Source organism: Notamacropus eugenii, chromosome 5 (genome assembly GCF_028372415.1).
Source record: "Notamacropus eugenii isolate mMacEug1 chromosome 5, mMacEug1.pri_v2, whole genome shotgun sequence".
Classification (NCBI taxonomy): Eukaryota; Metazoa; Chordata; class Mammalia; order Diprotodontia; family Macropodidae; genus Notamacropus; species Notamacropus eugenii.
Genome location: NC_092876.1, coordinates 192558338 through 192583855, shown reverse-complemented (window position 1 = coordinate 192583855; position 25518 = coordinate 192558338). Strand labels below are relative to the sequence as shown.

Genomic DNA, 25518 nt, shown 5'->3' with positions numbered 1-25518 from the left:
ATATGTGTATATATATATATATATATATATATATAATATATAATATAAAACTATACTGGTTGGAGTGGTGATAATGGGAACAGGAAGGTTGCCAGTATCCCCAAGGGGGAGCAGCAAGGTCAGTGGCTTTAAAGAGCCACTTGTAGAGGAGGCACTACAATTCACATGCTTGTGTGCCCTTCAGTTTAATTCTTAGTCCTTTCATTTTAACCACCACAAAAGATGTCAACTGAAGGCAGTCAGGTGGTAGATTTTATGAGCTCACCATTCAGTCATGGGGAACTGGGATAGGAACTTCAACTCATTACAGTTGACCAGGCAGCCTCCACCCTATACAGTTACCCTAATCTTATTGCCGAGATGTCTATAATTTGCATTTGGCTGATTGCTAGTGCTTGGACAGGAATAATTTTAAACATAATACTAAGCATACAATACATTGCCTTGGAAATATCCATCACTGAACACAATGCAGACCCAGGTATGGTCCATACCTCTTTGGGCTTACTCCCTCTCAGGGATGGAGACAGGTGTGAATGACTTTGGGGAAGGAGTGAGCCCATACCAAGTCAAGGCCAGATGGTAACACAGTTGTGAGTTTTGCCATGAGCTGAACTTTCTCATCCATTGGGGTTGGGTGGGGTGGGTTGCTGGTGGCCCCACACTGTGTTCAGGGCAGTACCAAATCTAGAGGAGGGATGTACAAGGAGACTGGAATTTTACGGAAAGAGTTGAGGGAACGCAATTGTTGTCCATTCCTATAATCAGCTTTAGTCTTGGTTGTCTACATGAGATAAGAAGAAGAATATGCACTTCAAACCCATCAGCCGGGACCAAAGTGGGTTAGGTTATTATATAAGCCCTTCTGGGGAAGGGAGGAGGTCTTTTATTTTTGTGGCTTTTGCAGCAGCAGCAACAGTGGCTCAGGTTGATTTAGAATATGGATGACAGTGGCCTGGCTCCAGCCCATGACTGACGAAAGCTGCTTATCCCTCTTGGTTACCATGGAGATGAGCAGTAGCAGCAGCAGCAAGAGCGTAGAGGCTGTCAGGGAGAGAATCAGCAATCAGGCATCTGTGGGGGTCTGCAGGAGGAAGGAGGAGGCAGAATCGGGGACACACACAGCAGACATGGACTTGCATTGTGACTGTGCTGCCGAAACTCCTGCAGCAGATCAGCCCTCTGGGAAGATTAATAAAACTGCTTTCAAATTATTTAAGAAGAGGAAATCTGGTGGCACCATGCCCAGTATATTTGGGGTAAAAAACAAAGGGGATGGGAAAAGCTCGAGTAAAACGGGGATGGTGAGAAGCAAGACTCATGATGGATTAGCCGAGGTGTTGATGCTGGAAAGCAGCAAGAAGGAGGAACCGAGCAGCGGCGGGGGCAGTGCTGGAGGTGGTAGCGGCGACCAGCTGAACGCGGATACCCACCCCAGAGCTGCGGTGACCAGTGTGAGTTCTTTAGCCAACAGCTCCGTGGCCAAGTCGCACAGTTTTTTCTCGCTGTTAAGAAAGAATGGGAGATCGGAGAATGGCAAAGGAGAACATGCAGATCAAAACAAGGCTGGCAGCAAACAAAAGAAAGGGCTGAAAGGGATCTTTAGCAGTATGCGCTGGCATAAGAAGGATAAACACGGAAAGGAAGAGGAAAAGGAGGAAACCTCTGAAATCCAGTCCAGCCTCATTCTGCCTGGCTCGCTAACAGCCAGCTTGGAGTGCATTAAGGAGGAAATTCCCAAACCTTTGTGTGAACCTGAGAACCCCACCAAGGAAACTAGAAAAGAGCCATCCTGTGAGTTCCGGGGGGGAGGAGAGGTGAACGCATCAGTGGACAAGCCTGAAGTGAGGAATTCTGGGGAGTCGCTTAGCCCCGTATTACATAACAACAAAAACACACGGGGAGAGGATGCCCCTGGGTATCGGCATGAGGAGAGGCACCGGGAGTCGCGGGAGCCCGGGACTGGGGAGAGCCGGACAGCCCAGGATGCAGCTAGAACAGGTGACGTTCCAATAAAGACTATCCCCCTTGTTGAACCTGGGTGTAACAGTGGCCCTGACACTGCTGCCCCTGACCCTTCCTCTATTGATCCACCCTCAGAGCCATCGATTGATCGTATTTGTTTGATGTTTGCTGACGTCACTTCACTGAAAAGCTTTGACTCTCTTACAGGCTGTGGAGATATTATTGCGGACCAGGAGGATGAGGCAGGTGCCAGCTGCGACAAGAATGCCTCTGGGACAGGCAAGCCAGCTCCCTCCAAAAAGAACCCCAACATGGTGGCCTACCAAGGAGGAGGGGAGGAGATGGCCAGCCCAGATGAAGTGGATGACACCTATCTCCAGGAATTTTGGGACATGTTATCCCAGACAGAGGATCAAGAAGCACAAGAGCCCCACGGTGTCACAGCCAAGGCAGCAGCAGGAGCAACAGCCAAGGAAACCAAGGTAGCCCCTGAATCCTCCAAAGATGGCAGGGGTAAAGAAGGAGCTAGAGATGGCTCCTTGGTTAAAAGGAGCAGGATCCACCGGATTCCCATTGAGCTGCATCAGAAAGAGGATCTGAAGCACCGGGAAAAGGAGCAGGCGGAAGGTATCCCCAACAGTGATGAGGGTTACTGGGATTCTACTACTCCTGGCCCAGAGGAAGACAGCACCAGCAGTATCCGGAAGGAAGGGATACCCAGGGACAGCTACAGTGGGGATGCTCTGTATGATCTCTACACAGATCCAGATGAAAATCCAGTAGGTCTACCCTCTGAGGAAGTGACCTGCTTGTCCCGCTCGAAGCCAGTGTCTCCAGTAACCATCACCTGTCCCCTGAAAACACCCAGCAGTTTGATCAAGGACTCCAAGATCCCCATCAGCATCAAACACCTAGCATCCCTTCCTGCCAGCCATCCTGTGGTGCACCATCACCCAACCAAGAGTGAGATCCCCAGAACAAAAATCCCTGTTTCCAAAGTGCTGGTCCGGAGAGTCAGCAACAGGGGTTTAGCTGGGACCACGATCAGAGCAGCAGCCTGCCATGAAGGTGCCAAAAAGTTGTAAGGCCTTGAAGGCCAAGAGAGACCATATCATAGGAATGGCAATTTCACTGGAAACCACTAAGGAAAGTTTTGCTTCATTTAAGGAAAGTCTTCTAGGATAATTCCTTCCACATATCCTGGGCTGGAATTATTTATGTTTTTTGGAAAAGGGGTACAGCTTATGTGAGAGGGGGGTGCTACCCTTCAGTTTCCCCTCTCGAGATGTCGCTGAAGATTCATTTCAAGCACCTTTTTTCTTTCTTTTTATCTTTGTATCATGTTTTGGGAAGCACTAAACATTTGGATGAAATTTACTTTTTCTTGCCTTTGCAGAACAAGACATTAGTGAACTTTAACAAGCATCTAGCCATGATGCTAAGTTGTGCCAAGAGCTGTCCAGAATGTCCAGGGTACAGAAAAAGAGGGGCTCTCTCCAGTATTCTTTTCCCTCTTTTTCCCCCCTAGGCAAGGGATATTATTCTCTGCTGTTACCACTGTATGGGGGAAAACCACAGAGCCGAATGAGCCAGGTATTTACCCAATGAGAGAAAACCAGTGATTGGCCACAGACCTAACTTGTTTTTTGGTTGCTAGCTATGAAAAGAGATGGCTTTCTACTACCAGGAGGAAGAGGATATACATTTTTTTTTGTTCTGTTGGTTGAGATCAGTTGTAATGAGGAATAACAGACACATCTAGTTCAATGGTGCAGTTTGCTTCAATATTCATCCATTGCAGAAGCTAGGATCAGGGAAATATTTCACTAAATGCCAATAGACAGTGCTTTTGCATTTATAAAATACAACATTCTTCATGTGTAGATAAATGCTTATTTTGCAGTTTGACATTTTATAAAACCTGTCAGTAAAATCCAGAGTTAAAGCATCAGTTTTTATAGTTAGACAAGATAATTGTCTTAAACCCAATGCTATCCTTTGATATAAGACTATAAGATGGAGCAAATCTGTTTGTTTAAGTGGATTCTCTTCCTTTAGTCTGTGGCTGTTGGGGGAGGGGAGTGGTTGGCTTGGTCTTGCCTGTGGTAACAGTCTGTCAGAATTTTCGAACAAAACCCCAATTTTCAGGGGTTTGTTAATTTGGCTTGAAATGTTTTTGACCCCAAAGTCAATTCTCAGTCTGAGGAGATGAATATGGGGAGCATCTAAAGAAAATAATGAAAGGAAAAAGGATGTATCTGGTTGTTTATGACATTTGGCTTTTGTTTTAAGTCTTAATGATTGACCCAGGTGGTGCAAAATATGAAATTGTCAAGTCTGTGTATAATGAATATTTTTCTGCCAAGATTTTTTTTTGAAAGTGGCTTCCCTGTAAATGTGTATTGTCTAATTTTTCAAAGAGGAAATTTATTTCGTAAGAATCTATCCTATGCCTACTTATAAGTTTGGATGATAGATTGAAACAGCTCCTAGGATGCCATTAAGGTCTAATGATTAAATAATATGCATTTTGAAACAGATTACCCTTATTTAATCAATAGACCAGAGTGTCTACAGGGAGATGTTTCAGTGCATCAGTATTAGACAGAGTTAAATGAAGCTATAAATATTGAAATGATGTAAACACTTCCGCATAACCACACGTTTACCTGAGTGCTTTCATATGTGATTAACTGCTACTTGCAAACTTTTTTTGTTAATTTATTTTTCTGCTTTCTAAACAGAACAAGAGGGAAAGTTAAATATATGATAACACTTTTGATAATATTAAGGACATGATGTAAAATATACCATGATAGAGGAAATGCAAATCTGTGTCAGGAGCTCAAAGCAGGTTGCTCCTTTTAAAAAACCTTCTGCTGACCTGATTTGAGGATAAAGAAAAAGTGATTTTCTTGACTTCTTGGAGTCAGACTCCTGATTTTTTTTTTGCATTCTGGCAGGCATATCCTTAATGTTATTTTGAAGTAATGTTTTAATATTTAATTTCCTTCTGCTGTTTATATGTGTGACCCAGTTATCCACAGTCACAGCCTTAAGTAATCTGTACCCATCACCACAGCACACAGTGAAGCAAAATATCTCCCTTCTGCTTATATATGCACAAGTGCGTACACACACACACACACACACACACACACACACACACACACACACACACACACACACACACACACACACACACACACCCCTACTCATATGCTCATTTACTTAGCCATGCATAAACTGACAAAGAAAAGTTAATAGGTTCTCACATTGAAAGATTCTGCCAATTGTTTTTGGTTCAGGAAAGAGGTAGGTTTCATTTGGCTGAATACTGGCTGCTAGATTTTAGAGCCTAAAAATGTAATCCTTTCTCTCAAATGTGTGCAGAGAACATGATTTCAATCCTAATCAAAAGACAAAGAATCTTTCTGTCCGTCTCATTTTTTCCCCCTATACAAGTAATATTCTCCTTTGCATGAATACACAGAAAAGTTATATTTGTCTACTTGTACAGGGAACTGGAAGTTGAGGGAGAGAGAACACTGGGGGATTGTGGCACATTCCAGTGCTGGAGGGACCAGATCACAAGGGCACATCATTTTAACTCCAGGGGAAATACATTTTCAACTAACAGGAGTTTAAGATTCACTTCTCCATTCACATCAATGAATTTGTATATCATGTCCTCTTTGTTATAAATAAGGGAAACTTTACTGAATGACTAACTAGTTACTCAATATTAAAGATATTTTTATTTCTTTCTTTCCCTTTCTTGCTATCATTTTCTTTCATGTTTCTCACTTATTCCCCTCCCCCCCAAAAGAATTCTATCTCCATCAACTGAAGGAAGGAGTCAAGTGATGGGTTGTATAACACTTTTTGTGACCCTTTATTGGGAAGGCATTGGGGCGGTAAGAAAAGAATGGTCAACCCTTTTATAGCCATGGATAGGGTCATTTCTATGAGGCTGACAACCAATTCCTGGTGCACAGGATTCTCTTGATTTCATTTGTTGGTCTGTAGGACTATTTAAAAAAAAAACATTTAAATATTTCTACTTTTTAGTACATCCTTTGAGTGTCATTTAATTGCCTTGTAGTGACTATGTTTTAAATAATGATTATAAGAGGACAGTAAAGCTGAAAGTTGATGTGTGCTAGAATTATATCGTTTCAACATCCCTGACATTTTCAGCAAAGATCGGGGTAGGTCTAATCTAAGCATTAAGGGTGACTATGCAGCATGCTTTAGCAGAGAGATTGCTATACTTGGACATCAGGAAGATTTAGGTTCAGATACGACCTCTGACACATACAAGCTGTGTGACCAGGGGCTTCAGTTTCTTCAACTGTAAAATGGAGAAACAATACCCATTGTCCTACCTTTTAAGGGTTCTTTTCAGGACTGGGGGGAGATAAAGCTCTTTGCAGATTTAAAAGCATTACATAAATGTTGGTTGTTTAGTCAATCAACAATTACTTCTTAAAAACTCCCACTATGTGATAGGCATTGGTAGTGGCTGTTAGGGCTTCAAGACAACTGGTTGATTCAGTCACTTCATTTGAACAGTTAGGCAATTTAGTGGTCATCAGTTCAAAGCACTGTGTTATCTCTTCATAAACACAACCTGCTATTGCATGCCTCTATGACATGTATATTATTATATGAAGTGACTCTCTCAGCTATAGCTGTTGCTTTTATGTCTCAGTTGGCAATTTGGAGGAACTTTTTACCAAAGCAATTTTTACAACCATAAGAGGAATTTTCCATAATGATTACAATGGAGTAGGAAAAAGAACATTAAAGACAAATTTAGATGTAGAGTTCATTTTCTATAAGTAATCTGCCCTTTGAAATACCAACTTGCTTAATGTCTGTGAAGCTGGTGACTTGCTGAATCCAAATCTCCAGTCATTAGCCCTGGAGGGAATCTTGCACCCAAATGAGCAGCATGTATGGTATCTATGGCCTCAATAGTCACCGAGGTAACCATGTCCTTTCAGGTCCCCAGGATCCCTTTGTCTGAACCCTGTACAACTTTTCATTATTTCACACTTAGCTTAGGTCTATGGGCAAATGGGAAGCTAGCCAATCAATGGTCACTAGCAGATTAAGCCTTGATTAGTGCTGAGGATAGGAAATGGGGAGGTGTGATTCAATTTGCATCTGATTTTCCTAAGAGAAAAGTCTACTGTTCAAATATTCAAGAGGAAAAAGGTAAGGCAATATTAAAATCAAGGCAGAGTTCCTCAAATAACAATGCATGTGCTCTGTGGATATTTAAAACACAAGTGTGGTTTTTTTATATAGAGAGTTATCATTTTAGCCATTTTGATGGAACTAATAATAGCAATTATATATTATTATTGACAACAATAACACTAAATAGTGTTTATGTAGTGCTTAAGCTTTGTGAAGCACTTTATATATATTATTTGACTGATATTTTTCACCAACAATTTGGCCAGATAGATGCTTGACTAAATACATTTCACCAACCAGTTGTTTTGAAGATATGTCTCTTTAATTCTTTAGAACTCTTTCTCTAAATCATTAAGTAGTCTAGGACCATCTCATTCTGGCAGGAGCCATCTTTGAAACTCCTCACTCTTTTTAAGTGTGGACTCTCTTCCTCTTCATTTCCACAGCATAGTGTTAATTATTCCAGGTTATATTACAGTAATAATTTCATATGTGGGCATGTAATGAGTATAAGAGGAAACTGGCAGATGAGTCCAAATACATTAACATGTTTTGTGAGGTTTGCATAGCACTTTGTAGCTACTCTCAAGTATTCAGAGTTTCTGACTTGTATCCCACAAATATGTAGGACTTTCTTTCCTGGATGTTGTGTGAGACATTGGGTTGGTCATTAGGTTTCTGATCTGGGCTGAGACATTCATTCCTGTTTGTCCTCCTACAATTTGCTCCCGTTGAAATTATCATGAGATTCACATTTCCCAGAAAAATCTCTGCCTTTACAAGTTAGAAAAAAGGCATATTCACTTATTATCAGTAGAGGGCAAGTGATCTTATCACCATTGGGAACAGGGACATCAATTTCATGAAATTAAACAAACACTTTTTTAAGATCCACTATGTACATGGTGAGAGGAAGTCTGTCCTAGGAGTCAGGAAGACCTGGGTTCAAGGTTACTTCTGATACATACTGACTGGGTAGCCAAGGGCAGCTCTAAGATAAATTATGGATCAGTTGCCAATTTTCATTGGTGAAGTGAGCTTCCACATAGGGGGTTCCCTATTCACAGATGAAATCATAAATTCACATTAAAACATAAAACACTTTATTTTGGGTTCACAAAGATCCAAACTCTCCCTTCCCTTGTGAAACTTACAATTTGCTAGGCAGAATCTAGTTTAAGTGACTTATTAGAGAAGGGAAAAAGCATAAATCCCAAAGCTGATCCTAGCTTCTACTCCCCATCCACATTCCAGGGTAAGTGGAGGAACGATATACCCATTTCCTGTTTTCATTTTCCCTTGTGGAAATTCAACTTCAATTTGTTTGAATGATTGGGTTTCAATATTCAATAAGGTAAATTGATGGCCTTTATCAGAAGGTGACAAAAGGGTGGGGATAGGGGAGGAGAGGGGAAGATACAAGGCCACAATGTGAATTTTTGCTTGAAAAACAAAGCTTTACCAGTCAAAAATGTCAGTGTGTTGTTGTGTGCTTGGCTCCTCAGAGGGAGCCATTGATTCTACAACCTCGCCTTGCTCAGAAAGCTGTTTCCAGGGACTGCTCTTCAAAAGCCTTTTCTCTATGATGACACTACAGAGGAGACAGTTCACTGCAACAATAACCACTTATAAGGGTTGTTATTATCTAAATGCCCATCTTCCTTTTTAAGGGATGATTCAGAGAAGCCTCCTCTCTTCTATTGAAATACAAGCTGACACATATGTACAAGATGTGGCCAAGCAGCCCTATAAAGGTACCAAAACTGAAATGTGGCACATTTTATTGATAGTGGTTTCTGCTTCCTGGTTCCTTTTTAGTGAAACTGATAACGCAAACATGGCTGTACAGGATGGGCTTGTCTTCAGTACTGCATGTTTTCTCCCTCCCCTAACTCCCTTCCCAATCTCTGCCTATTTCTCAAAGAAGGCTGGAGATGGACTGTCTCCCATCTGGGTATTATCTAGGCTATCCCCTATGAGCAGGGTGATACAAAGCCCAGGGAATGAAATTATTACAACAGTGCAAAACCGTTTACTGTCACTTTCAGTCTACAAGCTCAATGGGAAGGAGTTAACCCCTGTCCGCCAAGTTGAAAACTGGTTTTGTGTCTGAGATTATAGTGCTCCCAACTACTTACAGAAAAATCTGTTCCTCTTCTATAGTTAGTAGGCAAACACTCTGTCTTGCTTTGAAGGTATCTCCCTTTTTTGAGATTAACATTTAACATACAGACAGAATCTCTTCTGTTGTCATGGTAATAGGTTGCCCGATAGAAACTCAGCCATTCTGAACACGTTCCCCTTTTGTTTTTCTTCTTTCAAAAGCCCCTCCCAGGCTTGTCTCTGATTCTCAGCATGCTCCAGTGGTAGTTAATAGAGGCATCCCCCTCTTTAATGTTACTTGTAATTGGGGAAATGAGGACCTGGCTCTTTTCAAAAGCCCTGTATTCTCCCTGCTTTCTCCTCTAAATTGTGGCCAATCGCATTTTCTGATTTGCAGATGAATGTGTTTTCTTTGCAACTTTAGGAGATAGTTTCAAGGTTCAATTCTGTTCTAATTTGCTTTCAGGGAGGAAGCTGACTTTGTTTTTGAACTGGAAGGACAAAACCAGCTTTTTATGGTTGTGGATATTTATCTAAATGATTGCTGTTCAGTTTCTAGTGATTTCAGTGGAGATGTACCCCATTCCCACCCCACTATGAACCCTGTCTTCTCTCAGTTTTTAAACTGGATTTCAATATTTAGATGGATCTGCGATTGCTCTGATTTGGTATTTCCTCCTGTGAGCAGATGTATTCCGTTTGGTTCATGTCAGTGATTTCTTATGAATCTTGTACAAGGAAGTTTATCCAATATGCCAGGGACCACCCTCTAGTTCTCTTGACATCATGTGAATATCAGTCACTAGGGCCTCGGTTTCCTTTTCTGTAAAATAAAGACGTTAGACCAGATGACCTCTAAGGTCTTTTTCTGTGATCCTACCATCTACCCTTTACTCATGGTCACATGACTAGCTCACCTTCTCCGGTTAAACTTGGACAACATCTTTTATACCACTTCTCTTGCCCAGTTTTTCATTGGGAATCCGTTACAGCCTATTCATGCCTATCATGCATCTCTTCATTGCCCCCGGGATGACCAGAAATTGTTCACAAATCCATTCAAAAAGTTAAAGTTTCCCAGGGAAAGTTGGCTTGTATTCAGTGGTATACTGGTAGATGTTTAACAAGTGACTTTCTTGGGAAGAGGGGGTGGGAAATATACCCATGATACACTTTGAAGTATTATCTGCATTATTATCTTTCCTTTACCCCTTTCTTGAACCTAGACAGTCAACAAAATAATAAATCAAGCCCTGAATTATAGCATTTGCTGGTTTCTAAGGTATAAATGCTCATACTGAAAATTTAACAATGGGCTCTCATGAGTAGGTTTGAGCTGGCTCCAGCAAACCCCAGCTTGTATGTAAACTAAAACAAATGAAATCGCAGCTTTTCTCACTCAAGCCTTTCCCACATTGTCCAAATTTACTATCCTGTTTATTAACCAGTCAATTTAGAATTGTTGTTGCATCTACACACAAATTTTATAAACTTGTATCCATTTCAGATGCCTTTTTGCTTTTTAAATCATGGAGCAAATGAAAGCTATTGAAATGGTGAGACCACAGGTGGTATATTGGGATTCTTTTCAACTCTATGAACTCCATGAGCTAGAAGCAGTGTGCTATACAGAAGAGATCACTGGACTAGAAATCAGGAGACCTGGCCTCTTGTACTGGCTCTGTCACTAGTTACCTATATGGGGGAACTTGGGCAATCTTCTGACTTTCAGGCCTTGGTTTCCTCATCTGTAGTACATGGGGTAGAATGTAAGCTTCTCAAAGGTAATGTGTTTCATTTTTATTTTTGAATCTATAGGACCTAGCACAGGGCCTGCACACAGAAAGAACTCAATGAACGATTGCCAAATTAAACAGTCTATTGAGTTGTTGTCACAGTAAGTAAACCAGACATCATGACTAATCCTAAGTCCAGTACTTTCTAAGCACTGCCCACACTGGCTTGAAGACTGGTTCAGACCTCCTTTTTACAAAGTACATTTGAAAATCTACATCATCAGTCAGTCAGTCAAAAAACATTTATCATGTGCCTCCTATGTGCCAGGCACTATGCTAAATGCTGATTTACAAAGAGAGGCAAATGACAATCTCTGCCCCCCAGGAGCTCCCAGTCAGATGGGAGGTGCAACATTCAAACAACTGTGTTCAAACAGGATGAAGAAAAAAATAAATAGTAAATAATAAAGGGAAATCACTAGAATTAAGAAGGGCTGGCTTCCTAGAGAAGGTGGGATTTTAGCTGAGACTTGAAGGAAAGCAGGGAGGAGAGATGAGGGTGTTTAGCATTTAAGGTATGGAGGACAGCTGTGAGAATTTCTGGAGTCAGGAGATGGAGGTTTTTGTTTAAGTGACAGCAAGGAGGCTGGTGTCTAGATGGTGCAGTGGATAGAGCTCTGGGCCTGGAGTCAGGAAGACCTGCGTATATATGTAGATCGTTGTTGTATTTCAATCATGTCTGACTATATTAGGAGTTTTCTTGGCAAGGATACTGCAGTGGTTTGCCATTTCCTTCTCCAGTTCATGTTACAGATGAGGAAAGTGAGGCAAAAGGGTCTCATGGCTTGTAAGTATCTGAGGCCAGATTTGAGCTCAGAAAGATGAATCTAGATTCTAGGCCCAGCACTTTTCATTCACTGCACTACCTAGTACAGATGTTATTTTTATGGTAGATTTACTTCAAGATCCCTACCAAACTTTGGAAAAATTGCCTCCTAGAACAATGGTTTCCCCCAAATTTGAAAATTTACAAAACTGTCTCCTAGAATGGTTTTTTTCAAAGTTTGCATATTTACAAATCTTATTAAAAATAATAAATAACAATAGGTGCCTTTCTTTACCTCCCATCTCCATGGTTTGGCAAAGTAGAATGATTATATTTTTAAACCTGTAAATCTTTTATTTGGATGCTCAAGACATTTATATTTCTGATTCCAGTACACATATATTTGTCCCATCATATACTCAGCCTGCCACTGCTTCTCATAGCCTCATTCAGTGAATATAAAGCATCTGTGCAAAGAGCACTTTTCTTATCACATTCAGACCTCTTAAAACGAAAATGAGTCACTGTCACTTGATGTGGCTTGATTAATCCAGCCAATAAATCTTGTTGTCACTTTCTATGCAGTGCTAAATAGGAAAGTTGTTTCTTGTTTCTCTAGTGGCAGCTTTCCCAAGATTACATGCATCTTCAATGATGACATATAACGTGAAGGCAGATGAAACTGGGAATTGTATACATTCCCCTCTCACCGCTCTACCACCCCTGTCAGTGTGTGTGTGTGTGTGTGTGTGTGTGTGTGTGCATAAGTGCATACCCAGACCTCGTGTGGGACTCTATTCGACAAGACCAATGCATGACTAGCTTTCCACATTGTTCTTGTGAGAAGGTTATTTCTTGGTTGGTGCCTATTTCTACCTTGAGAAGAGCTGACCCTTGTTTGTGACTAGGGAGGGCTCCAATCCTCTGCTAAAAAAAATGAAACAAAACAGAAAGGGTCATTGTTTCCTCAGAGCCACACAACAGTCTAGCTGATCAGCTTGGCTTCCCCCATTTGATTCTGTGAAGAACTGGTCAGTTATCCAAGACTTTGCTTTTCTTTTTTCTCATTGCCCCCCTCCTCCCAGTTTCTTTGCTTTGTCCCCCTTCCCTGTGGATGTGGATTTTATTCAATGTGATTTTAGTGTTTTAAGAAGTGGGCAGGATAATACACGTATCATTTCATGTCAAGAAAAAACAGCTTGGAAACTATGTGTGTGTATGCACGCATATGAATTATTGTTCAGTCATGTAGTTGTATCCAACTCTTTGTGACCCCATATGGAGTTTTCTTGGCAAAGATCCTTCTCTAGTGGATTAAATTGAGAGTAAACTTCATATAGATGAGTTCATTAGTTGTAGTAAATGGATCAAAACAATTTGACCCTTTCCCCCCCTATTTTATTTCTAGAATATAAGGGCAAAGGGAGATGAAGTTGCCCATGTGTTCTTTTTGATACCTCCCACCCCCGATGTCCACCCCCCACCCAGTCTTTTCTTTTTCTTGCTTCATCCCACTTCCCATCTAGCTATGACAACCAATCCATCAGCAAGTCTTTATTGAGTTCCTGCTCTGTACCAGGCACAGTGCTAGGGGCTGGGGCTACAAAGAATAACACAATCTCTATTCACAAGGAGCACTTCACACCAGCAGCTGGCTGTGGGTAGTGCATTAATTTATTTGTACGTGAAGCTGCCACTCAGGGCTGACAGGAAATTCTGATATAGCTGAGGTTCATCTTCAATGTTCACTCAATGGTCCTTCCCCCTTGTTATAGATTCTAGCACTGCTGGAAAACATTAGACTAGAAGTCCCATCTTTCAGTTCCAGCTTTGACCCTAACTCACTACATGATCTTGGGCAATTCCATTTGTTTTTTTCGCCTTAGTTTCCTCATTTGCAAGATAAGTGGTTTGCCTTAGAGATTATCTAGACCCTTCCAGTTCCACAATTATCAAACCATCTAGTATCTCTCTCTTCTTTCCTCTTCAAAAGATGCTTTAAGCTACTCTTGTTACAAAGAATCAGATAATAAAATAATGCTGAGGTTTAAATAATACAATATTTTCTCTTCTATGTTATCCCTCACAGAGTATATGCATTTTAATATGAGATAATCTCAACCCAAAGAAATACATTTTTTGTGGTATTGTTAGAATTGGTCACTCAGAAAGCATTTATTATTAGTATAATAATTCCTATGTACTAGACACTGTACCAAACCTGGGGATACAAAGAAAGGGAAAAAAATACTTCCTTGCTTTAAAGGAGTTCCTGTTTTATGGAGGAGGCAACATGTAAATAACTTTTTTTGGACTTTTTTGGTTTTCATTTTTTTATTAATTTATTTATTTTCAGTTCATATAGATGATTTTTATATACACACAAATATATATACAGTGCAAATGGGAAATCATCTCAGAGGGGTTCAGTTATAAGCCATAGAAAGTAGGAGAAAGTCCTTGAAATGCTATTTGAATGTTACTGTCTTTGGTCCTTCGTTCTCAAACAGGGCCATGGCATCAAGGAGGTGATGCTGTGACATGTAAGTGAACTGGATTTAAGTGAGGCAGGGCTGTGCAGTCACCAGCCTCACTTTCTCCTCCTGAGCGATCTGGGTCCAATGACAAGATAAAGATCAGGATGACTGAAACAAGCAGAATAAACCATTTGAATGGATGGGCTGTTCAGACAGAAGAAAGTACCAGATATTTCTGTTAAAATAGATGTAGGATTGTATGTATCTGAAATGTTCAAATGACTCAGTGGGAACTTCTGAGAGCAGTTTAGTTTGGCTTTTTTATTTTTGTTTTACATCTGGGTATGTATTATAAATCCCTGAATAAAAACATGAAAAAAGAAATATGACAATCTAGGCTGTACTGAAGGTATGTTTAGCCGAGTTGGGTAGGACTTGGGGATAGTGTTGTATAACAGAGGTGTCAGACATGAGACCCACAACATTGAAACTGGGTTAAAATGTAATTGGGAAATATTTAACAAAATAAATAAAAACATAATGCAACATAGATAATGTTAATATATGGGTTTCTACGTCAATGTGTTGTCTGCATGGATTTGTTCCTATTTTGAATTTGACATCACTGATGTGCATAGGGTAATGTCAGAGAATGAGAAATAGTAGAAGGGGCAGAAAAAGAATCTAGATTATATAATCTGAAGTTTAAGATCTAAGGGTATGTTGTCCTCTAGATTTCCAAATTGAGACTCAGAGACATTAAATAGTTTGTTCATGGTTGTACAGCTAATAAGTAGTTGAGGCCAAATCTGAACCCATAACTCCCTGACCTCAGACCCCACATGACACTCACTGTATCATATTGCTTCAACTTTCCTAGCAATTATGAAAACTAAAGGTGTACATATCCCTAGAGATGCTATGAGGTTTTTTGGACAAACATTTATATTTAAACAGAAGATTTTTGAAATCATAATCATGTCAACTGGGGAAAAAAGAAATTTACATTTCTAAGAATAGTGTTCATCATACATCACTTTGTGGCTGAATAACCACAGTTAAAGTGGGGATCAAAATGATCAAATGATGTAATCCATGAACCTACAAGGATTGTAATTCAATAAGGTGAAAAATGGGGTGTCAGAAGAGGTTAATGTTGTGAATGAAGGAAAAAATTAAGACAAGGAAGGTAATGATGAAGAAACAAAAAGTTTAAAATATCTTTATTAAAGATGCAGAGGATTAGATCTGAAGACAAAAGCTAATTGCCTAATCCTCAGCCTTTCTTTGATCATCTCAAGTTACCAAGAGATGCGAACCTTACTAAGTTCCCTTTAGAGATATCTCAGGGGCTTCTGAGCATATTGTACCATAAAATACACATAAATACTAACCTAAGTAATTGACATAATAAGAATTTAATGAATGCTTTCTTTTACTTGGTAGTAATCCCTTTCTGGAGTGCCTTGAATATAGTATGGACTTAATAAATAATTAGTCAATTGAAATTAATTGAACTGATGTGAAATGAATTCTTTAAAATTTACTTTGAAATTAGGCCATTGTCAGGAGTGTGGAGGACCAGGCATACTCAGTCCCATTGCCAGTGGGACTGTGAATTGGTACATTCTTTTTGTAAAACAATTTGGCAATATATGATAATCACTATAAAGTTGTTTTTATTTTTTAATCCAATTCTTCCTCTACTAGCACTATATATCTTAAGTATATGATTTAAAGGAACACCCCCCCACCCCACCTGTACAAAGATATCTTTAACATTATTAGTTATAGTAGTATATAGGTGTGTTAGATAGAGAGCTATAGATATATGTAGAGGGCTATTGTTTGTATTGTGAGGGTATTTTCATGTGATTCGAAAGTAGGCAAAATGGATATCTCCGCGTCTTTTCTCCCTTCACCTTTGTCCAAGAGTGGCTTTCATTCTTGCCAAGAGGGGAAACAGTAAATTTAGGTTGCATGTCACCACTCTGCTCTCCTCAGAAAGAAGGGGTGTGGAGCTAGAAGTACTTCTGTCTACTCCCTTAAAGATGTTCATCTAGGGGATATGATCAGGTTCCAGCTAACTTTTGATTGCTTTACTATTTCTAGGGGGAAGTGGGACCCCAAGCTCTACAGCTAAGGTTAACTCCTTTCCCACCAAAATACCAGTTCTGCAGTGAATACACATAGCAAAAAACAAAGAAACTCTTTTATCCAGATCATAGCAAAACAGAAATTAGAGCACATATACATAGGAGAATATATACCAGACAATACAAAGTGAAGGAGCTCTCCCATTGGGAGAGAGATAGATAACTCAGCTCAATCAAGAGAGACGGTGCTGGATCTCACCCAAAGGAAAATTCCCCAAAGTATCTAGTGCAGCAAGTTGGGAGCAGAGACTTGATGGAGACTGCCAGCTCTTCTCGTGCCTTTCAGTCTTTTACTTCAGGCACCTAAAGTGGTATTAGTCTTTTCTGTATTTTTTCCCAAAGTTGAAAGATGACTCATGTTGGAAGAAGATTTTTGCCTGGACAGTCCCACTTGAAGGGTCCATGAATAAAGATTAGCTGAGAATTAAAACTCTCACCTCTTCTCCACTCTGCCCTACCCTTCATTCAGGGCAGGGCCTTCATCTCCACCACTAAAGAGAGTCTCATACCAATGGGCCTTGGGACAGGGGTTACAAAAGCAAAAACAAAACACAGCTCCTGCATTCCATGACTGAAGAAATGGCTCAAGAGTTTGTGTCCTGTATGCAATTGAATACAATTGTCATATGAAATGACAAACATGAATAAATGTCACAGGGAAAGGCTTAGTGTATCCTAACAGATTCTAAACAGCAATATACTCACTGACAAATATAATAGTAGCTAACAAAATCTAAAAAACACTTATAGAAAGAATTCAAGAGGGGAGTCCGAAACAGAGTTGCTCTTATTATCTTATTAAAGTTCATGTAAACATTTTAGACAAAGTAATGGAGTTTACAATTTCAAGTGTGATGATTTTTAAATTTTTTGTTTGTTAATTTGAGCCCTTAAAAAAATTTCTGGTTATAAAGCACAGAATAAAAAAGGTTAATAAAATTAGTTTCTTACTATAGTCTCCATTTTGAAGTATGGAAGCAAAACCAAATAAAACAGATCTAGGTTGTATTTATATGATCTATGATATTGCTGGAAGAACAATTATTTTGGAATGAATCTGCCATGATCTTTTATTCATGTAGAGTAATGCCCATTAACTTTGGACACAATGGACTCATTGACTGCTAAAAACCTGAGAGAAGGGAAATGTCTTGATGATATTTCTTTTGATTTCTGTTGCCTGATGTGGTTTGAAGTGTAGAAAAAGGAGGAACACTCTGTGCTAAAAGTTTGTTACTGCTTCATTAATCCAAGCATAGCCAAAGTTGGTCCAGCTGTGAGGGCCCAGAATGGGCTCAGATAAGAGAGAATCTGTTTAATTACACTGATGACATATGGTGTAGACTGTTGGATAAAAATCACAGGATTGGGTGGGGAGGGCAGAGCCAATATGGTGGAGTAGAGAAAGCACTATAACTGAGTTTTCATATCATTCCCCTCCAAGCAACTTTGAAATAACACCTCAGATTGAATGGCAGTAGCAGAGCCTACAAAAGGATGGAGTGAGGTATATTTCCAGGTCAAGACAACTTAAGAAGTTTGAAGGACAGATATGTGATACTGAGATGGAGATTCACCTGGAGAACATAAGGTGGAAAAACTAGCTATAGGGAGTTGGTAATGGTTACAACAGCAGCTGCAACTTTGAGAGTTCTCAGTCCAGAAATAGTAAGAGAATTGTGCAACTTGTCAGAAAGAGATTACAGGGGACCCTTGTGTTAGTACCAGGAGCACATAAGGACACTATCTGGCAACTCCATTGTCCATATCCACTTCTGGGTCTCAGTTCTGAGGGAGAGAGGAACACTTTCCCAAGGGAGTAGGTGCCATGAGAAGAAATAGTGCATGCAATCCAAAGGGAGCAGGGATACTTTCTGGATAAGTACCAGAGCAGAAACTAGGAAAGCAGTAACCACATTTCTCTAGATCACATCATCTTGAAAACACTGAAAACTTTCAAACCTCCAGAACTAGCTCTGAAAACAACAATGGGAATAAGCTTGAAGCTTGGGACAGCCCTCCCTTCCCCCCACACCCTGTAGGTGAGCAGACCTTAACTTTAACATAAAGTTCAAAGTCAAGAAATTGACTGGAAAAATGAGCATCCAATCAAAAAAGAACCTATTCATTAAAAGCTACTATGATGACAAGAGAGATCAAGACACAAACTCAGAAGAAGACAATAATGTCAAAACAGTTATAAGCAAAACTTCAAAGAAGAATGCAATTAGATATAAACCCAACAAGACTTCCTGGAAGAGCTAAACAATCATTTTGAAAGTCAAATAAGAGTGATAGAGGAAAAATTTGGAAAAGAAATGAGAGCAATGCAAGAAGATGAAAAGATAATTAACAGCTTGGTAAAAGAGGTACAAAAATACTGAAAAAAATGACACCTTAAAAAAGAAGATTGTTGTTGTTCAGTTGTATCAGTCATGTCCAATTCTGCATGACCCCATTGAGGTTTTCTTGGCAAAGATATTGGAGCAGTTGGCCATTTCCTTCTCTAGCTCATTTTATAGATGAGGAAACTGAGACAAAAAGAGTTAAGTGACTTACCTAATAAGTCTCTGGAGCCAAATTTGGACACAGGAAGATAAGTTTTCCTGCCTTCAGGCCAGGTATTCTATCCAGCCAGCTGTTCCTTCCCAACCCCCAAACAGACTTAGCTAAATGGTAAAGAGGTATAAAACTTAACTGATATAAGTTCTTAAAAATAGCTACTTAAAAAGCAGAATTAGCTTACATGAACAAAGAAGTACAAAAGCTCACTAAAGAAAACAATTCCTTAAAAATTAGAATTGGACAGGTAGATGCTAATGATTCCATGGGACATGAAGAAACAATAAAACAAAAAACAATAAAACAAAGTCAAAGGAATGAAAAAAAAATAGAAGAAAATGGGAAATATCTTGGAGAAACAATTGACCTGGAAAATAGATTAAGGAGAGATAACTTTAAAATTACTGGACTATTTGAAAAGTCACTATTAAAAACGATGAGCCTACATTTCATGAAATTATAAAGGAAAGTTGTCCTGATGTCTTAGAAATGGAGGGTAAAATAGAAATGGAAAGAATCCACTGATCCCAAATAGATCCCAAAGTGAAAACTCCTAGGAATATTATTGTCAATTTCCAGAGCTCCCTGGTTAAGGAGAAAATATTATAGACAACCAGAAAAAAACCATTCAAATGCTGTGGAGCCACAGTCAGAATCACCCAAGATTCAGGAGCTATTAAGTGAAGGGAGTGGGGGTCTTGGGATATGATATTCTGGAAGGCAAAGGAGCTAAGATTATAACTAAAAATAACCCACCCAACAAAAGCACATATCATCTTGCCAGGGGAAAAAGTGGATATTTAATGAAATAGAGGGCTTTCAAGCATTCTTAATGAAAAGACTTCAACTGAATAGTAAATTCAATGTTTAAACACAAGGCTAAAGAAAAGATGAAAAGGTAAACATGAAAGATAAATAATAAGGGTGTCAATAAAGTTAAACTGTTGATATTTCTATATGGAAAGATGATACTGGGGGCGGAGCCAAGATGGCGGAGTAGAAAGACGCACATACACATAGCTCCGAACCCACAACCCATAGAACGTCTACAAAGAAGTAACTCATGGCGAATTCTGCACCCAGAGGCCACAGAACATTGGAGCGAGGGAGATTTCTGTTCTGGAGAGACCTGCAAACCTCTCGCAAAAGGTCCGTCGCTCTGCAGACACGGAGCCCAGCCCAGACCTGCTGCGGCCGCGGCATCGAGAGGAACAGATCCCAGCAGGCTTCAGGGACGGGATCTCCAGTGGCTGCACAAGTCCCTCCACCCACAGGTGACGGGGGTCAGTGAGAGAGTCTCTTTGGAGGGTCGAGGGGGGAGTGGGGTGCCCCCATGGCTCGGGCACCCTCGGGAGGCAGAAGCTGAGGGGCGGTGGCAGACTGGGGCTCCCCAAGCAGGCAGGAGCCTGGATCCATTGTTGAAGGTCTGTGCATAAACTCCCTGAGGGAACTGAGCCTGAGAGGCGGCCCTGCCCCAACCTGAGCACCTGAACTTAATCTCACACTGAATAGCAGCCCTGCCCCTGCCCAAAGCCCTGAGGCTGGAAGCAGCATTTGAATCTCAGAGCCCAAATGCTGGCTGGGAGGATCAGGAGGCGAGGTGGGTGTGAGGAGAATATTCAGAGGTCAAGTCACTGGCTGGGAAAATGCCCAGAAAAGGGAAAAGAAATAAGACTATAGAAGGTTACTTTCTTGGTGAACAGGCATTTCCTCCCTTCCTTTCTGATGAGGAAGAACAATGCTTACCATCAGGCAAAGACACAGAAGTCAAGGCTTCTGTGTCCCAGCCCACCCAATGGGCTCAGGCCATGGAAGAGCTCAAAAAGAATTTTGAAAATCAAGTTAGAGAGGCAGAGGAAAAGCTGGGAAGAGAAATGAGAGACATGAAGTCAAAGCATGAACAGCAGATCAGCTCCCAGCTAAAGGAGACCCAAAAAAATGTTGAAGAAAATAACACCTTGAAAACTAGCCTAACTCAATTGGCAAAGGAGGGTCAAAAAGCCAATGAGGAGAAGAATGCTTTCAAAAGCAGAATTAGCAAAATGGAAAAGGAGATTCAAAAGCTCACTGAAGAAAATAGCTCTTTCAAAATTAGAATGGCACAGATGGAGGCTAAGGACTTTATGAGAAAGCAAGAAATCACAGAACAAAACCAGAAGAATGGAAAAATGGAAGATAATGTGAAATATCTCATTGGAAAAACAACTGACCTGGAAAATAGATCCAGGAGAGACAATTTAAAAATTATGGGACTACCTGAAAGCCATGATCAAAAAAAGAGCCTAGACATCATCTTTCATGAAATTATAAAGGAAAACTGCCCTGAGATTCTAGAACCAGAGAGCAAAATAAATATTCAAGGAATCCACAGAACACCGCCTGAAAGAGATCCAAAAAGAGAAACTCCTAGGAACATTGTGGCCAAATTCCAGAGTTCCCAGGTCAAGGAGAAAATATTGCAAGCAGCTAGAAAGAAACAATTCAAGTATTGTGGAAATACAATCAGGATAACACAAGATCTAGCAGCCTCTACATTAAGGGATTGAAGGGCATGGAACAGGATATTCCAGAAGTCAAAGGAACTAGGACTAAAACCAAGAATCACCTACCCAGCAAAACTGAGTATAATACTTCAGGGGAAAAATTGGTCTTTCAATGAAATAGAGGATTTTCAAGCATTCTTGATGAAAAGACCAGAGCTGAAAAGAAAATTTGACTTTCAAACACAAGAATGAAGAGAACCATGAAAAGGTGAACAGCAAAGAGAAGTCATAAGGGACTTACTAAAGTTGAACTGTTTACATTCCTACATGGAAAGACAATATTTGTAACTCTTGAAACATTTCAGTATCTGGGTACTGGGTGGGATTGTACACACACACATGCACACACGCACACATACATAGAGACAGAGTGCACAGAGTGAATTGAAGAGGATGGGATCATATCTTAAAAAAAATGAAATCAAGCAGTGAGAGAGAAATATATTGGGAGGAGAAAGGGAGAAATTGAATGGGGCAAATTATCTCTCATAAAAGAGGCAAGCAAAAGACTCATTAGTGGAGGGATAAAGAGGGGAGGTGAGAGAAAAACATGAAGTCTACTCTCATCACATTCCACTAAAGGAAAGAATAAAATGCACACTCATTTTGGTATGAAAACCTATCTTACAATACAGGAAAGTGGGGGATAAGGTGATAAGCAGGGTGGGGGGGATGATAGAAGGGAGGGCATGGGGAGAAGAGTGCAATTTGAGGTCGACACTCATGGGGAGGGATAGGATCAAAAGAGAATAGAAGTAATAGGGGACAGGATAGGATGGAGGGAAATATAGTTAGTCTTATACAACACAACTATTATGGAAGTCATTTGCAAACCTACACAGATTTGGCTTATATTGAATTGCTTGCCTTCCAAAGGGAAGGGGTGGAGAGGGAGGGAGGTAAAGAAGTTGGAACTCAAAGTGTTAGGATCAACTGTCGAGTAATGTTCTTGCCACTAGGAAATAAGAAATACAGGTAAAGGGGTATAGAAAGTTATCTGGCCCTACAGGACAAAAGAGAAGATGGAGACAAGGGCAGAGAGGGATGATAGAAGAGAGAGCAGATTGGTCATAGGGGCAATTAGAATGCTTGGTGTTTGGGGGGGGAGGGGATAAAAGGGGAGAAAATTTGTAACCCAAAATTTTGTGAAAATGAATGTTAAAAGTTAAATAAATAAATTTAATTAAAATAAAAAAGAAAGATGATACCTGTAACTCCTAAATATTTTTTTTCATTATTAGAGCAGTTACAAGGAATCTACATAGACAAAGCACACAAGTATTAGTTGATTATATTGGGATTTATACCAGGAATTCAGAGCTGGTTTAATATTAGGAAAATTGTAAGTACAACTGAACATATCAATAACAAAAACAGCAAAAATCATATGGTTATATTAAAAGACACATAAATAATTTTTTGACAAAATGCAACATCCTTTCCTATTAAAAACATTAGAAAGTATAAGAATAAATGAAGCCTTTCTTAAAATGGTAAGTCGTATCCACCTAAAATCAAGAACAAGCATTATCTGTAATAGGGATAAACTAAAAGTCCTCCCAATAAGATCAGGAGTGAAACAAGGATGTTCATTATCACCATTATTATTTAATATTGCAGTAGAAATGCTAGCTATAGCAATGAAAAGAAAAAGAAAATCAAGGTGAACAATACCAGACCTGAGCTCCAGGCTGAGGGCTTCTGCGCATAGCTGCTGCCTGCCAGGGCCTGAGGAGTGGATGTGATGGCTAGTCCAATGTTGATCTGCAAGGTATCTCAGCTGCTGGGGGCCTTCAGCAATTCCAAACAAATGATCCTAGGTTTTGCTGGTGGTGTATAGACAGTGACCTTAATCCCAGGAGATACTACTGAACCAGAAATCTCAGCTTCTGTTAGTAAGATTTTTGATACTGCCAAAGCACCCATTCAGTGGGAAGAGAGGAATGTGTCTGCCATTAAAGGACCTGGAGGGAAGTAGATGATTCCTCCTGAAACCAAAGAATCCATGGACAAGAACAAGATGGAACCAGAAGGCCCCTTAAAGACACCAACAGCAGCTGGATATCCTTCTATGAATCTATTGCTTCATAAAACTTTTGACCTTTACACAAATGTGTGCCCATGTGCCTCCGTTGGAGGCTATAAAATCCCTTACATGGATGTAAATGTTGTCAGGATTCGGGAGAACACCGAAGGTGAATACAGCAGCATTGAGCATGTGATTGTTGATGGTGTCCTACAGAGTATGAAACTCATCACTGAAGAAGCTAATAAATGTATTGCTGAATTTGCCTTTGAGTGTGCCAGGAACAATCACTGTAGCAACATGACTGTTGTGCACAAAGCAAATATCATGCAAATGTCAGATGGACTTTTTTTCCAAAAGTGCAGGGAAGTTGCAGAAAACTGTAAAGATATTCAATTTAATGAGATGTACCTTGTATGTTTAAATAAGGTGCAAAATCCATCCCAGTTTAATGTTCTTGTAATGCCAAACTTGTATAGGGACATCCTTAGTGATTTATATGCTGGCCTGATAGGAGGTCTTGGTGTCACACCAAGTGGAAACATTGGCACTAATGGAATCATGATCTTTGAATCAGTTCATGGAACAGCCCCAGACATTGTTGGGAAGGACATGGCCAATCCCATTTTCCTGCTTCTGAGTGTTGTGATGATGCCTCAGCACATGGGGATGCATGACTATGCAGCAAAGATCAAGACCACCTGCTTTGCAACAATTAAAGATAGAAAGAGCTTGACAAAAGATTTGGGAGGAAACGCCAAGTGCTCAGACTTCCTGGGTGAGATCTGCCACTGAATAAAAGATCTAGATTAAAGAAGGAATCTTCTGTTAGGCTCTTTACAGCAGTTGCTCCTAATAGACACAAGAGAGGAAAACCTGTTGTGGATTATTGACCATCCACATATGCTGGACTTGCATATTTCTTGACAGCAAACATTGTAAATCAGGCCTTGTCTCAATACATTCAGTGCCCAGGGATGCAAGTGACCCTCTGGTGCCTGCTTACAGTGGACTTTTTTTCGATGCATTATTTTATTTATTAAATGTCTCTCTCTGGTGAAAATGTTTTGTATATTGTAAGGATGGAATCCTGTCCTGTCAATTTCCATTGTTAACCATTGGACACTTGAGTTAGAAAGGCCTTTTTCCTCAACTGAAAGACTTGCTGTAAATATCAAGATACTGAATTAACAGGAGTTTTAAAGAAAACCCCTATTTTCCTTGAAGCATGGAAAGTATAATGGGAAAAAACCCAGGATACTAACATAGCACAAGATGACATTCTTATAAAAATAAACAGATATAAAAGAGGAATTTCTTGGGAGAGTCACATCAAAGAGGGTACAGATAATACATTTTAAAGTTGTGTAGTGAGCTAAGAAATATATTTGCTCTCCAAAAGATTTATTGCAAACCCCCAAAAAAGAGAGAAAATGAAAATCAAAGAATAAAAATAGGAAACAAGAAAATAAAACTAGTGGATGATATGATGGCATACTTAGAGAACCATAGAGAATTAATTAAATAGCTACTTGAAACAAAGTTGCAGGAAATAAACCCATATAAATCATCAGTATTTCTATATGTTATTAATAAAGTCCAACAGAGAAAGAGAAATTCTATTTAAAATAATTTCAAACAACATAAACATTTAATTTAAAATATAAATATATTAAAATTTAAATATATTTAATAAAATATAAAAATTAAATAAGATATTAAAAATGAATATAAAATATTTAAAATATAAATATAAATTGCAGACAATATAACATACTTGGGCACCTATCTGCCAAGACAATTACAAACACTTTTCACACAAATAAAGATATATTTAAACACTTGGAGAAATATTAATTGCTCCTGGGTAAGTTGAGCCAATATGATAAAATGACAGTTTTACCTTAATTAATATA

At 39.6% G+C, this 25518-nt stretch overlaps 1 protein-coding gene and 1 pseudogene across 1 annotated transcript; both read left to right on the top strand.

The window, feature by feature from the left end:
• The first annotated feature begins 944 nt into the window (after positions 1-944).
• On the top strand, positions 945-5734 carry AMER2 (APC membrane recruitment protein 2). The gene is made up of 2 exons (XM_072611742.1): positions 945-2001; positions 2173-5734. The coding sequence occupies exons 1-2, from the start codon at positions 945-947 to the stop codon at positions 3048-3050; spliced, it is 1935 nt and encodes a 644-aa protein (XP_072467843.1). The 3' UTR covers positions 3051-5734.
• A 17586-nt stretch (positions 5735-23320) lies between these two features.
• LOC140509069 (isocitrate dehydrogenase [NAD] subunit alpha, mitochondrial-like) lies at positions 23321-24415 on the top strand (annotated as a pseudogene).
• Positions 24416-25518: the final 1103 nt, after the last annotated feature.